The sequence below is a fragment of the Pongo abelii genome, chromosome 6 (assembly GCF_028885655.2).
Source record: "Pongo abelii isolate AG06213 chromosome 6, NHGRI_mPonAbe1-v2.0_pri, whole genome shotgun sequence".
NCBI lineage: Eukaryota > Metazoa > Chordata > Mammalia > Primates > Hominidae > Pongo > Pongo abelii.
The window spans coordinates 63,188,642-63,204,384 of NC_071991.2; the positions used below are offsets into that span (position 1 = coordinate 63,188,642).

The 15,743-nt window shown below is 40.8% G+C and overlaps 1 protein-coding gene across 6 annotated transcripts in view; it reads left to right on the plus strand.

Moving 5' to 3' along the window:
• The first annotated feature begins 2,581 nt into the window (after positions 1-2,581).
• CDCA7L (cell division cycle associated 7 like) overlaps positions 2,582-15,743 on the plus strand; it is a 45,330-nt gene continuing 32,168 nt past the window's right edge. For 2 of the 6 annotated variants that reach the window (XM_002818161.6, XM_024249831.3), the window contains exon 1: positions 2,593-2,767. In XM_002818161.6, coding sequence (XP_002818207.1) covers positions 2,744-2,767 — 24 coding nt within the window. In that variant the 5' untranslated portion in view covers positions 2,593-2,743. Of the gene's footprint in view, positions 2,768-15,743 lie in introns of all 6 variants that reach the window. The other 4 variants (XM_063726057.1, XM_009242957.4, XM_063726055.1 and 1 more) reach the window with 4 other exon arrangements.

A 15,743-nucleotide genomic window follows, 5' to 3' on the forward strand; every position in this document is an offset into this window, starting at 1 on the left:
TTTAACAAGGTTCGTTTGTACAGATTTCCCTCAGCTTCAATTTCCTGTCTTTGATAAGAATGTGGCTTTCCTTCTTGTGTAGGGAGGACAGCTTTCACAGGGGAATTTTATCTCCTGCTTTTAAGAAACAACCTTAAGTTCAGAGTGATCTTCTCCTACCTGCTTTTTTTTTTTTAAGTGCTTTAAACTAAAAATAGTGAATATGCCAGAGCAGCATATTTTAGTGTGGCATTATTAACTCCTTTGGCTTCTAATCACAAATTTCTTACCTTGTTCAAGGTACTGGGGACCAAGTTTTTACTCTCTCATAGAAACATTTAAAAAGCAATCAAGCATAGATTTCTAGACAGACTTCTTAAAGGAAGTTGCAAACATTATGTCTTCTTTTTCTCTGTTGCAATATGTATACTGTTGCATCTGGAAGGGACACTCATTCTTGCAGTGCCAGGATGAAACCCAGTGCTCACATCCCGTGAACCCTATCAATAATAATTATTAGAAAGTATTACTGCAGTGTGATGTTTAAATCCTCTGGTTCCTTAGAGATTTTCCCAAAGCCTGACCAAAACAAAACAAAACACACCACTATATAATTAATTACTAAATACCATCAAATGTGTACAGGCTTTGCTAAGCACAGGAAGAAAATTTCCGGGTTGTCATCTGAAGACTTAGGGCTGGTTATGGCAAATTTCTAAACAGGTTCAACAGCTTACAGGTTTCCTGATACAGAAGTAGCTAGTCTAGGCTGCTTCAAGTGCTTTGCAAAATCTGACCTGCTTCAAATTTGTGCTCCCTTTTCCAAAATTGATTTGATTTAACCTACAACGAAAAGAAGTGCAAACAAGATCGGCAGTTCATGAGGAAGCAATTATCTAAAAAAAAAAAAAAAGAGGAAGATTGAATTAATTTTCACTCTAAGCTTCCTGGCAGCCAAAGGGAAAAAATACAGAAAAATGGAAAGAATGTTGGATCTGGAGGCATAAGGAATGGTTTTCAGTTTGGCAGTCTGCTGCTGTCACTTAGTGGCAGGGTGGCAGGGATCTCTTAATGTATTTTCTTAGATTCTGTTTCCTTATTTTAAAAATGTGGACAATAAGAATCTGGAAGGATATTGAGAGGATTCAAGGAGATACTGCATGTGAAGGAAAACTCTAAAGCATAACAAAAATGAAGTGGCCATAATGAATAATTAACATTATCCAATAAAAACAAAACATTTTAAGTCAGACAATGTTGTATTGATTTACTACCACCAGGAAGTAAGAACACTGAGGGCTGGAACATGAAAGCACATAACACATGTTGTTTGCTGAACTAACCAAAGGAAGGAAGGAAACTTTTCCATGTTTTCTCTTCAAGCCTGAGTAAATGTTTGGCAAATTTCATTCACTCGTTCAATAAAGAAACGATGAACGTCAGATCCTAAGCAGCTGAGAGGGGCTGCAGAAGGTCCTATGAGTACAGGATGCTCTACTGTAAACCTATGACCACGGTTCTAAGTAGGTATGCAACACTGTCCAGCAAAACTGCTGTGATTTCAGGACAACTTCATTTACCATTCTCCCCACTCTCTACTTCCAGTCTCCCACAGTTTCCACAAACTTAATTTCTCACTCTTCATATCTGAGCTCTAAGAAGTATTCCCTGACCTCTACCAGATTGTCTCCCTATTTCACACCACCATAATACCACTTGCCTTTTTTCTCATGGCATCATCGCTCCAAATTTACATTTATTTGCATCATCATTACATTTGTCATTGATAGTCGTATCAAATTAATATTAATTATCAATCTAATTTATAAAATTTACATCATTGTTATTACGCTTATTTGCATCATTATTGTATTTATTTAGAATAATGCAATTAGGTTGGTAACTGGCTCTCAGGCTGTAAACTCCAACAGAGCAGGGGGTTTTTGTTCACCCTTGTGTTCCTAGGACTAACCCAGTGCCTGATGCTTAGTAGATGCTGGGGTCAATTCTGCTAAATTAGTCAGCATTCCTGACCTCTACAAACTCTCTGTCTGGTGGGTGTGGAGGCCTACTGTGTAATGGCCCTCTAAAATTTCAGGCGGGTTTGCAGCTGTCCACCTGGGCCTTGGTAAAGAAACCTGGGTTGCCTGTTTTGCAAAGTGAACCCTGTAGCAAAGGTTTTGGGAGACAGAATCCTCCCAAAGAGAACCCTGCCCCTTTACAACAACAAAACAAAACAAGCCCCAAAGCCGCCCTACAATATTTTCTTGGATCAGAGACAGGGGTTGCAGCAGAAGCTCGCGCCCCAGGGCATGACCTGGAATAAACGCTGCCAAGTATCCAGCGTGCGTGCCAGCTGGAGGCTGCGCCGGGACAGCCCCCTCATTTCTCCCGCGCGAAACCCCGCCGGACGGCTCCACTCCCTCCCTCCGCTGCAGGGGGGAGCCCGGCGCCCTAACACTGGTAATTGCTCTTGCCTCGCCCAACTGCAGCCCCCTCTCGCGCCGCCTGCGAAGACAAGGTCAGTGGCCGCGAAGTTGGAACGTGATCGGAGCCACGAGGCCCAGTGAGGCGGCACCGAGCGGTCAGCGCAACGCGCTCCCCCTGTCCCGGGCGCCGAGTGCGCCCCTCCCGGGGCCCGCCTGTGCTCCGGGCGGAGCGCGCTAGCTGCTCGGGCGTGGGGCGTTCTTGGTGCGCCGGGCCGTGGTGAGTCCGGGCTCCCGTGGCCGCGTGTTGGGAGGAGACTAGAGCCGGGTTAGGAAGAATGGAGTTGGCGACTCGCTACCAGGTGAGGGTCCGGCCGCCCGCCGCCGTCCGGACGCACCCACAGTTTGACTTTCCTTTGCCACCCCGGTCCTGCTGGCCTTGGGCTGGAAACGTGGCCCTTGGCTGCGGCACTGGGGATCTGGCGCGCCCAGCCGGGTGAGTGCCGGAGTGGGCGCGCCCTGCAGGTGTGCGCAGTGGGTCACGTTTGTGCCACGCGGACTACAGAGGCCGGTCGCCCCAGCACACAACCGCGCTCAGCCTGGCGCTCTGCTCAGTCTCGTGTGGCCGCCGGGGATGCAGGCGGGGAGCTAGCGGGGCGCAGCGCCTGCGTTTGCAGCCCTGGTGAGACGGGGGAGGGGCTTTTTTTGTGCACTCCCCACACTTTCTCCGGGAATTGGCACAGAGATCAGGAAGCTTAAGAAAGTTGTAATTTTTTTTTTAACAGTCGATCGCCAGACCAGTCCAACTTGGATAATGGAGTTTAAAAAGAATAACTTTAGTGTTTATTCTAGAACTTTTGTAAACGTTTTCAAGGAATTAGTAACCCTTTGGGGGAAATGGTAACGTCATTGGGCCGAGTTAAACAAGCTGCAAGATCCCAAATCATATGCACAGCACGACCCCAATTACGCGTTAAGGGCCTAACTAGTCTTTAAAACTCTTTAGCAAACACTTAAGTTCCCCCAAACGTTTCAGTGAGTAGTGGGAATGTGAACGTGATTTCAGTTTTCTCTTTTTACTTCTTAAAAGAGCTTTTCTCTACGTTATCGTAATGGAGATACATGTTTACTTAGAAGTAAGCAATAAAAACATTTTTCAAAAGAACTAAAAATACAACCTTTAAAAAGGGAAACAAGCAGCCACGCCTCTGCTTGTGGGAGCACAGAGATGCTTTGTGCGAGGATTGTTTTTTTTTTTCCACTTGTTTTTGTGAGAGTCGCGAGACTCACTGCTTCCACCTTGCCTCCGACTGGTGTTTACTTTCCTCCACCTGCGTGCCTGGCCCGGGAGAAGGGGAGGCGGGGCCGCCAGCGTTGGAAGGCGCAGAGTGCCAGGCGCCCGAGCCCAAACTGTTGTCACCTGCCCGAGTCTGGCGGCAAAGACTGAGCCACTAACGGTAGCTTTGGCCTTTTAGTAATTTCTGAAGCCTTCCTGAAAATGGTCGTTTGAGAAAAATCTGTTGTTGATATTTCTGAGAATATTTTAAAAATGCCTCCTGTGAGATAAACTATTAAAAGCAAGGGAAACAGTAAAGCCTACGGAATGAGACAGGGTTCGAGTTTTTATTTTTTGCCACTGGCTTTTACCGTGTATTAGCATCCTTTTTTTTTTTTTTTTTTTTTTTTTTTGAGACGGAGTTTCGCTCTTGTTGTCCGGGGTGGAGTGTAATGGCGCGATCTGGGCTCACTGCAACCTCCGCCTCCCGGGTTCAAGCAATTTTCCTGCCTCAGCCTCCCGAGTAGCTGGGATTACAGGCGCCCGCCACCACGCCTGTCTAATTTTTTGTATTTTTTTTTTTTTTTTTTTTTTTTAGTAGAGACAGGGTTTCACAATGTTGTCCAATCTGGTCTTGAACTGCTGACCTCAGGTGATCCACCCGCCTCGGCCTCCCAAAGTGCTGGGATTACAGGCGTGAGCCACCACTCCCGGCTGGCGTCCTAACCTTCTAGGAGTTTCTGCTGCTACAGGACTAAAAACAAAAAACAAACCCTCTGGATGGAGATTTGAGCTCCTTGTGAGTTTAATCAGAAAATGTATCTGGAATTTATCACTCCGGAGCTCCTTGTGAATGTAATCAGAAAATGTTTCTGGAATGTATCACTCCTGTTGTTAAGCTGGAGAGTTCTTTGCACTTCCACTACTGATATTCATAATTCATGCTTAGGAAACTCAGAAGTCCCAGAATGTGTAGTTGGAAGTGAGCGTTTACTGCCACACAATGAGGCTAATTTTTGGTAGTTCTAAAATGTTAAATAAACGATTTATCATGTGGGGGTTACCCACAAGTTATATCCGATCCATTATGCACCAATTAAGGGAAATTACCATATGTAAGATGATCAGGGTTTTTTTTTTTTTTTTCCTTTTCCGAAGACCTAATTGGCAGTGCAAATCAAGATGTGTGATGATTTTTCCAGTGGAAATGTTCCTGTTCATCGTAATTTAAATGTGTACAGATTATAGTCTCTAAATTAGTGGAGAGTGGTTCTGTGGGGTGGGCAGGTGACTGCAGATAAGAGCACTTAATGAACATTTCAGGCACAGCAAGATGTTAAATTCGTGTGGTTCCACCCTGTCCCCCAGCCTTATGAATAAAGTAATGTGATGAACCACCTGAAGTGGCATTTCTGCACGTGGAATGTCGTTCAGCTTAGTGTGCAGTGGGTTTTAATCTCACACATTGGAGTAAGTATAATTTCTATCGCTTGGAAAGCGCAGAGCTAAGTGTTTCAGCAAAGCAGCTTAGGCCTAATGTTACCAGTAGGAAGCAAACAAGGAGACTCATTTACTCTGGACTACTTTCGAGTCTGCTTTCCTGCCATCCCACCAGTGTGTTGGATTTGATGTCCTCTGACAGTGATTACGCTTCCCACAGGCTGTAGTCTTGTCGTGCTGACCACTGTGTCTTTGTGCTTTTATATAAAATGACAGAAATACCTCGTAAAGGCAAGGGTGTGATCCCTTACTAAGAGCTGTCAACAGTGCAAGCTCACTGGAGCTCCAGCTTGCTGCAGCTCCCTAGGAGAGAAACTGGTAGGCACTGAATGTCAGTGTTCTCATACTCTCTTCTAGCTCCAGAGTACAGGATGGCCCATTTGAGAAGGAAATGATGCTAAATGTTCTTGTAAATAGGCAGGAGCACGCTGTTGAAGGGGTAAAGGGGTATTTTTCTGGTATTGGTCTCTTAGCTGCAAAGTGCTCCCATCTGATCCTGTTGTTTAACATGTAATTCCAGAGCCCCAGAAGCTGGTCACAGAAAGGACAATGATTTGCCACTTTAATAGTCTTGTATTTAAAACGCTCCTTGGTTTTTCAGTGTTCTGCTGGCTACCCCATCCGTAGCAGAGCAGGATTCTCAAAAATCAGGCGAAAACCTCAGAGATCATAATGATTCTGATCAGGTACACAGGCCAGGAAACAATGAGATAATTGTGGCCTAAAACAATTATAAACATTAGAGTAAATTAATGAAAAAGATTAGAAGATCATTGGAATAGAATAAGCCAGGCATATTACATTTAAACTGCTCTTGAGAGTTTTCCTTTACTCAAAGTTATGTTTTAGAATATTTAGCTCCAGTATACAGTTTTGTTTTAGAAAAGACTCGGCTTTATTCACCAAAGTAGAATAGATACAGGCTACTTGAAGGAGGTAGGGATAGAGATAAGAAAATACTACTGGGGCCATTTTGTTCTTTTTGTTTATGAAAAGCAGTGCTTTCTGTAGTTTTTTTGAAATAGGACCATTCAGAGGCATATTTGGTAAATATCACTGAAGTTAACACTCAGAAAAAGGTATCTTCCATAGTAGTAAATGCTAGCACCCTGTATGCAGCACAGAAATAAACTGTGGAGTCTCACAGTACAAGGAGCCTGAGCTTTAGTTCAAATAAATAGTTGATGTTTCCTGCCTGTTTTCCTTCATGATCATCAGCTGAGGATAGACAGCTTGCTGACTGGGTTAGTACACTGATCAGATATTCAATTGAGCACCTGTTATGTGCTAGGCATTGGTAGGGTGGAAGAACAGAGACACAGAAAACACTCCTCTTTCCCCACACTCTCTACCAGAAGGCCATGCTTGAACTCCCTTCCTCTTCTGCTTTTGCCAAAGCTCAGCTGGCTCCTGCTCTGTGCTATGGCGACCTGGGGGACCTTGGGTTTGGAGAGTAGAGGGAGACCTTAAGAGCCATCCTTTTTTGCCCCCAAGGAATGAAAACTATCACTTCCTTTTAAAAGTCATGCTGTGCTGGGTACTTACAAGTTATCAGATTTAATCCCCACTGTAGTTCTGTGAAGTAGGTTGTGTTATCTGCATTTTAAAGATAAGGCTAAATTGACTAATTTGCTCAGGGCAATTTGTAAGGAAGGTTACTCAGCCACGAATCTGTCCCCAGAGCCTCTGCCTGGCCCTTGCTGCTGGAATCATGGGGCCTTGGCCAGTCAGGAAACTTGCCCTGTTCCCTCCTCCCTTTAACTAGAAGGGCTGGAGTGTTAATAGCAGCTAGTCTGGTTCTTGTTTAGGAACTCACCAGGTTATGCTTTATACTGCCTGTAAAAGTCAGTTTGGGAATGTGAATAAGATCCACCAAACTTTTACATAGGAATGACTTTCATGTGAAATTTGCATTGTACAAACAATAACATATTACTGTAAGCTGCACTGAACCACTTCTCTGCTTCCCCTACTCTCCGTGCCCCGTTTTCTGCAGTTTCCATGTAGTGTTTGCCTGTAGCACAGTCGTCATCTTTGTCTAACCTTTACAATATGATTGCTTTTGGAATCTGCTTTCCTTAGCACTGTCAGCATTACTTTTCCTAGTAGCTTAGAGGTCTTTACAGTTTTCATTTTTAGTGACTGTCTAGTGTTTCTAGATGTGTATTTTATGTATTTTCTGTTGAAAAAATATTTTTTTCTTTATTAGAGGAACTTTGTGGTAAATATCTCAGGGTGGTATACTGTATATCTTACGGCTTGTGTTGGAGTCTGCACTATTTTTAATAACTCTTTATAATGTTTTTAATATCTCATAAAGGGAATGTGCCTGATTTTCAGTGGTTAGGAGCCTCTGACACATTGTTTTCCTAGGGCATTTCCCCTTTTGTTGCGCTATATTAGCTGAGAGAAAGCAGTTTTTGCTGAGGTTAGAACCAAGCTTATGATGACTGAAAGAATGTTGTCTCCTTGAACTTAGAGCATCTCATAGAATGTTCTAATTGGGGGGAAAGTGGAGAGTAGTCCCAGAGATCTGTTCTTTACATCCGGCCTGCCTAGAAAACCAAGAAAACCTATAAATGTGTCAGTGGACATTTAGTGGAAGTGACTGCAGATTAGGGCTATGGGGAATTTGTGGCAAGTTGGTCTCATTGACTTGGCGGAAGGCAGGGACACCCCATCCACAGTGTCCACATTCATGCTTCCACCTATGCATCTACAGCAGGTTCTCCAGGGTGACTGCATCCTGCAGCTATGTAGGTTACTGCTCCTGGAAGTCTTTCCAACCATTGCCCCCACCCCTGGCTCAGGTGCTCACCCTGGGAACTTCTGGAGTACCTGGGTTGACTTCCCTGATCACATTTATCATACCACACTGGAATTGTTTAAAGATTGTTTCTCTTACCCTACCACTTACGACTCAGTTTTCATCAGCTCTCTTAGCATGGTGTCTGGCATATTATTTGATGCTTAGGAGATGATGTCCAGCATGTATTAGATGCTTAATAAATATCCATTGAATGGATGGAAGGGCAAAGTAGTACTGTTACTAATATACTCTTTTAATTAACATTTATATAGCGTCTTCTACTTTTCAGAGCACTTTGCAGGCATAGTTTGGAAGTCATCAGGGCTGGTTCTTTTCCTTCCAGGTAAGTGGTGTAGGATTGCACTTTCCTGGCCCTGAAGCAGTCAAGGCTATTTGACTTGCTTTGGCCAGTGGAATATGAGAAGTACTATATGTCACTTCTAAGTGAATTATTTAAATGCCAGCATACCACTTACTGTATCTCATTCCCTCTGCCACTGCATCTGTCAGCATTCTGCAGAGTGGTAGCTCTATCAGCCCAGGTTCTGGTGTGAGGACAGTGTGGAATAGAGCCTTGGGCTGGCCTGTGATGGACATGTAATGTGAACAAGACGGAAGCCTTTTTTTTTTTTTGGTTTTAAGCTCTTGATTGAGATTTAGGGTTGTTTGCTACTGCTTTATAGCTTGTCATATCCTAACAGACCAGGGTGCTCATATTTCAGTTTTGGATTCATTCACTCTGGGGTTGTCATCTGAGTGACTGGGGTCATGGTAGTCGTGGTGACAGACGTGGGTGGGTTTCTTGTTGATTGTTAGAGGGATGAGGGTGAGGGGAATGCCCCTGGTAAGTGGTTTGGAGTTCAGGGATGTTCAGGGATGTTAAGTACCATATGGCAGGCAGGAGAGTCCTACAGGATGAAGCAGTTGTTCTGTCCAAAACGTCAGTTGCACCTTGTTGGAAAACACTGAGAACAGACTTGTCCAATTTGATAATCTTTTACTTAGACTCCAGAGAAATCTTAACATTGGCTTGACATGTTCTATCTGCTGACCTCCCTGGAGGAGGAAATTACTTCACACTTCCCAAGTGATTTGGTTCACTTCACTCCCAGGATCTCTGCCAAAATTCCAGTTCATTAGGTACTCATCTGCTGAATAGCTCTTCTCAGACCTGTGTAAATACATATCTAAAATGACTTCCCATTTATTTCTTCTCTTTTAAACATAACATTGACTACCTTGTGGGGCTTTTTATTGTGGTAAGATATACATAATAAAAGGTACTATTTTTAACCTTTCAGTGTTACTAGGTATAGTCACAATGTTGTGCCGCGGTCACTGATCTCTCATGAGCTTTTTCATCATTTTAAACTGAAACTCTCTACCTACTAAACAATGACCCCATGACCTCTTCCTCCAGCCCCTGGTTACTTCTATTTTAGTTTCTGTCTCTGAGGATATGACTATCCTAGGTGTCTCATATAAGTGGAATCATATGGTATTTGTCCTTTTGTCACTGGCTCATTTCACTTAACATTGTTATTAAAGTTTATCCATGTTATAGTATCCATGTTATAGTATGTATCAGAATTTTTTTTCAATTATTTATCTTTTGAGACAGGGTCTCACTCTGTTGCCCAGGCTGGAGTGCAGTGGTGCTGTCGTGGCTCACTGCAGCATTGACCTCCTGGGCTCAAGTGATCCTCCCACTGCAACCTCTTGAGTAGCTGGGACTACAGGTATGTACTACCCTGCTTGGCTAATTTTTCTTTTTAAAATTTCTTGTAGAGATGGAGTCTCTCTGTGTTGCCCAGGTTGGTCTTGAACTCCTGGGCTCAAGCAATCCTCCTGTCTTGGCCTCCCAAAGTGCTGGGATTGGAAGCATAAGACAGTGTGCCTGACGTCATTTCTTTTAAAGTCTGAATAATACTCTATTATATGTACATGCCATCTTTATTTACTCATCTATTTATGTTGTCGGTTGTTTCCACCTTTTGGCTATTGTAAATACCAATGAATAAACATTGGTATTCAAATATCTGCTTGAGTCCCTGCTTTCAGTTGTTCTGGGTGTGTGTTCCTAAAAGTAGAATTGCTGGGTTATATGATAATACTAAATTCAGTTTTTTCAGAAACCACTACACTGTTTGGCACAGTGGCTGTGTCATTTTATATCATCATAAGCAGTGCACGAGGGTTCCAATTTCTTCACATCTTTGCCAGCCCTAGTTCTTTCCTGTTTTTTTTTTTAAATAGCCATTCTAATGTGCATAAAGTCGTATCTCATCGTGGTTTTGTTTTGCATTTCCCCAATCATTAGTGATGTTAAGAATTTTTTTCTTGTGCCCATTAGTCACCTGTACATCTTCTTTGAAGAAATGTTAATTCAAGTCCTTTGCCCATTTCTTAACTGGGTTTTTATAGTTGTTCAGTGAGTTATTTATAGATCTTGGCTATTAATCCCTTATTAGATATTATTTGCAAATATTTTCTCCCATTCTATAGGTTGCCTTTTCACTGTCTTGATAGTGCCCTTTGCACAAAAGTTTTTAATTTTGAGGTCTAGTTTATTTATTTTTCTTTCGTTGCCATATCCAAGAAATTGTTGCCAAATTCAGTGTCATGAAACTTTTCCCCTGTATTTTCTTCCATGAGTTTTATAGTTTTACCTCTTATATTTAGATCTTTGATCCATCTTGAGTTAGTTTTTATAGATGGCTTAAGGTAAGGGTCCAACCTAATTGTTTTGCATGTGGATATATCCAGTTTTCCCAGCACTGTTTGTTGAAAGTACTGTGCTTTGCCATTATTCTTGGCATCCTTGTTGAAAATTAGTTAACTGTATATGCAAGGGTTTGTATCTGGGCTCTTTATTCACTTCCATTGATATATATGTCTGCCTTTATGCCAAGACCACACTGTTTTGATTACTATAGCTTTGCAGTAAGTATTGAAGTCAGGAAATGTGAGTCCTCTAACACTTGTTTTTTTTTTCTTTTTTAAGGGATGGAGTTTTGTTCTGTCGCCTAGGCTAGGGTGCAGCGGTGCGATCTCGGCTCACTGCAACCTCTGCCTCCTGGGTTCAAGCAGTTCTTCTGCTTCAGCCTCCCGAGTAGCTGGGACTACAGGCACATGCTGCCATGCCTGGCTAATTTTTTTTTGTATTTTAGTAGAGACGGGGTTTCACCATGTTGCCCAGGGTGGTCTCAAACTCCTGAGTTCAGGCAGTCTGCCCACCTCAGCCTCCCAAAGTGCTAGGATTACAGGTGTGAGCCACTGCACCTGGCCTGTTCTTCTTTTTTAAGATTGTTTTGGCTATTTAGGGTCCTTTGAGATTCCACATTAATTTTAGGATGGACTTTTGTTTTTACAAAAGAAGTCACTGAGAGTTTGAGAAGGAATGTGTTGAGTCTGTACATGGCTTCAGTTAGTATAGTCACCTTATATTAAGCCTTCCAATCCATGAACATGGGATGGTTCTCCATTTGCTTATCTTCCTTGATTTTTTCGGGGATGTAGTTTTCAGTGTACAAGGCTTTTTTTGCCTTTTTGGTTAAACTTATTTCTAAGTACTTTATTATTTTGATGCCATTGTAAATGGAATCGTTTTCTTAATTTTCTTTTCATAATTGTTCATTGTTAGTGTGTAGAAGCATAGTTGATTTTTGTGTTGATTTTGTGTCCTGCAATGTCTAATTGTTGGCTCTAACTACTTTTTATGTAATCTGTAGTGTTCTCTACATATATAATCACGTCTCTTATAGCAGAGATAAATTTTGCTTCTTCCTTTCCAATTTGGATGCGTTATTTATTTTTCTTGCCTGATTGGTCTGGCTAGAGCTCCCAATGCTGTGTTGAACAGAAGTGGTAAAAACAGGCATATTTGTCTAGCTCCTGATCTTAGGGGAAAAGCTTTCAATCTTCCATTCATCATTGAGTATCATGTTAGTTGCGGGTTTTTCATATATAGCCTTATGTTGGTGAGTTTAAGTTTCCTTCTATTTTTTTTTTTTCTGATGAGGGAAGGGTGTTGAATTTTGTCAGATGTTTTTCTGCATCAATTGAGATGATCTTTGTTTTTCCCCTTTATTCTGTTCATATGGTATATTACATTAATTGATTTTTATATGTTTGAACCATTTTGCATTCCTGGAATAAATGCCACTTGGTGATCTTGTATAATCCTTTTGCTACACTGCCGAATTTGTTTTACCTGCATTTTGTGGAGGATTCTTCTATCAGTATTCGTAAGAGATATTGCTGTATAGTTTTCTAGTATCTTCCTCTGGCTTTGGTATCAGGATAATGCTGGTCACATAGAATGAGTTTCAAGTGTTCCTCCTTCTTCAAGTTTTTGGAAGACTTTGAGAAAGACTGGTGTTCGTTCTTCTTTAAATGTTTGGTAGAATTTACCCATGAAGCCATCTCGTCCTGGGGTTTACTTGGTTGGAAGGGTTTTGATTACTACTTAAAGTCCTTATTTCAAATATATTCAGATCTTCTATTTCTTCATAATTTAATCTAGCTAGGTTGTTTGTTTCTAGAGATTTATCCAGTATATCTGGATAATCCAATTTGTTGGCATATGGTTGTTTATAGTACTCTTAAAATCCTATTTATTTGTTTATTCATTTTGAGACGGAGTCTTGCTCTGTCACCCAGGCTGGAGTGCAGTGGCACAGTCTCAGCTCACTGCAACCTCCGCCTCCTGGGTTCAAGCAGTTCTCTGTTTCAGCTTCCCAAGTAGCTGGGATTACAGGCGCCCGCCACCAAGCCTGGCTAATTTTTTTGTATTTTTAGTAGAGATGAGGTTTCACCATCTTGGCCAGGCTGGTCTTGAACTCCTGCCCTTGTGATCCACCCACCTCTGCCTCTCAAAGTGTTGGGATTACAGGCGTGAGCCACTGCGCCTGGCCAATCCTTTTTATTTATGTAAAATTGGTAGTAATGTCCAATTTCATTACTAATATTAGTAATTTGAGTTTTCTCTGTATATTTTCTAGTCACATAGCTTAAGATTTGCCAATTTGTTGATTTTTTTTTCAAAGAATAAACTTTTGGCTTCATTGATTTTTCTCTATTATTCTATTATCTATTCTATTCATATCTGTTTTAATCTTTGTTTCCTTCCTCTTGCTAACTTTGGGTTTGGTGTGCTATACATTTCCTATTCCCCTAATGTGTATGGTTTGTTTTTTGGTTGGAGATCTTCATTTTTATTGTGTTTACAGCTATAAATTTACCTCTTAGCAGTGCCTTTTGCTGCATCTCATATATTTTGGTAAATTTTGTTTTCGTTTGCATTTGTTTCAAAGTATTTTCTAATTTCCCTTGTGATGTCTTCTTTGACCCATGGTTGTTCAGGAATATGTTATTTAATTTCCACATATTTGTGAATTTTTCATTTTTCCTTCTGTTACTGATTTCTAGTTTCACTCTATTGTAACAAAGGATAGTATTATTTCAGTCATTTAAAAATGTATTCACACTTGTTTTGTGGTCTAACATATAGTGTGTCCTGGAAAATTTTCTATATGTACTTGAGAAAAGTGTTTTTTCTGTTGTTGGGTCGAGTGCTATTAGTTTTAGTTTATAATGTTGCTCAAGTCTTCTGTTTCCTTATTGCTCTGTCTTGTTCTGTTCACTGTTGAAAGTGGGGTGTTGAAGTTTCCATCTGTTGTTGCAGAACAGTCTATTTCTTCATTCAGTTCTGTCAGTGTTTGCTTCATATATTTGGGATCTTTGATGTTTGGTGTGTGTATATATTTATAATTGTTCTATCTTCTAGTGAATTGGCTCTTTTATCAGTCTATAATGTCTTTGTCTTTCAAAACAGTTTTTGACTATTTTGTCTCGTTAGTATACCCACTCCATCTCTCTTTTGGTTATTATTTGCATTGAGTATCTTTTTCTGTCCTTTACTTTTAACCTATTGTGTCTTTAGATCTAAAGTGAGTCTGTTGTAGATAGTGTAGAGTTGTATCCTAGTTTTAAAAAATCCTTCCTGCCAGTCAATTTCTTTCGATTTGGAGTTTAACACATTTAAATTTAAAGTAATTACTGGTGGGGAATTACTTAATCTTGTGATTTAAAAAATAGGTTTTCTGTATATCCTATGGCTTTTTTGTCCCTCATTTCCTGTTATTGCCTTCCTTTGAGTTTAGTTGATTGCTTGGTAGTGGCATATTTTGACTCTCTTCTCATTTCCTTTTCTTCTTAGATACTTTCTGTGTTACCATGGAGATTACATATAACATTCTAAAGTTATAGCAATCTGGTTTGAATGATACCAATTTCACTTCAGCGACATACAAAAATTCTACTCCTATATAGCTCTGTCTTTTTCCATCATTTTATGTAATTGAGACCAGGAATTACATCTTTATGTGTTGTGTATCCACGAACAGATTCGTAAGTATTTTTAATCCTTCAGAAAATAACAAGTAGAGTTATAAGCCAAATTTACAATAATACTCTAGTTTTTATATTTGTCCATGTATTTACCTTTACCTGAGAACTTTATATTTTTGTATGGCTTTGACAAAGTTACAGTGTAGTGACTTTCATGTAAATGTGAAGTACTCCTTTCAGCATTTTCTGTTGCAAATACCAGTAGTAATGAATTCCCCTGGCTTTTGTTTATTTGGGAATGTCTTAATTTTTGTCTCATTTTTGAAGGGCAGTTGTTTTTTTTTTAACCAGATAGAGAATTCTTGTTTGATAGTTTTTTTCCCTTCTGCATTTTAAATATATTATAAATGTATCATCCTACTGCTTTCTGGCCTTTAAGGTTTCTGTGATAAAACGGCTGATAATCTTTTTTTTCTTCTTTTTTTTAATACTTTAAGTTCTGGGATGCATGTCCAGAACGTGCAGGTTTGTTACATAGGTATACATGTGCCATGGTGGTTTGCTGCACCCATCAACCCATCGTCTACATTAGGTATTTCTCCTAATGATATCCCTCCTCTAGTCCCCCAACCCCGACAGGCTCCGGTGTGTGATGTTCCTCTTCCCATGTCCATGTGTTCTCGTTGTTCACCTGCCACCTATGAATAAGAATATGTGGTGTTTGGTTTTCTGTTCTTGTGTTAGTTTGCTGATAATTTAGCTGGTTTCCTGCTTCATCCATGTCCCTGCAAAGGACATGAACACATCCTTTTTTATGGCTGCATAGTATTCCATGGTGTATATGTGCCACATTTTCTTTATCCAGTCTATCATTGATGGGCATTTGGGTTGGTTCCAAGTCTGCTATTGTGAACAGTGCCACAATAAACATACATGTGCATGTGTCTTTATAGTAGAATGATTTATAATCCTTTGGGTATAAACCCAGTAATGGGTTGCTGGGTCAAATGGTATTTCTGGTTCTAGATCCTTGAGGAATCGCCATACTGTCTTCCACAATGGTTGAACTAATTTACACTCCCACCAACAGTGTAAAAGCATTCCTATTTCTCCACATCCTCTCCAGCATCTGTTGTTTCCTGACTTTTTAATGTTCGCCATTCTAACTGGCATGAGATGGTATCTCATTGTGGTTTCGATTTGCATTTCTTTAATGACCAGTGATGATGAGCTTTTTTTCATATGTTTGTTGGCAGCATAAATGTCTTCTTTTGAGAAGTGCCTGTTCATATCTTTTGCCCACTTTTTGATGAAGTTGTTCTTTTTTTTTCTTAAAATTTGTTTAATTTCTTTGTAGATTCTGGATATTAGCCCTTTGTCAGATGGGTAGATTACAAAAATT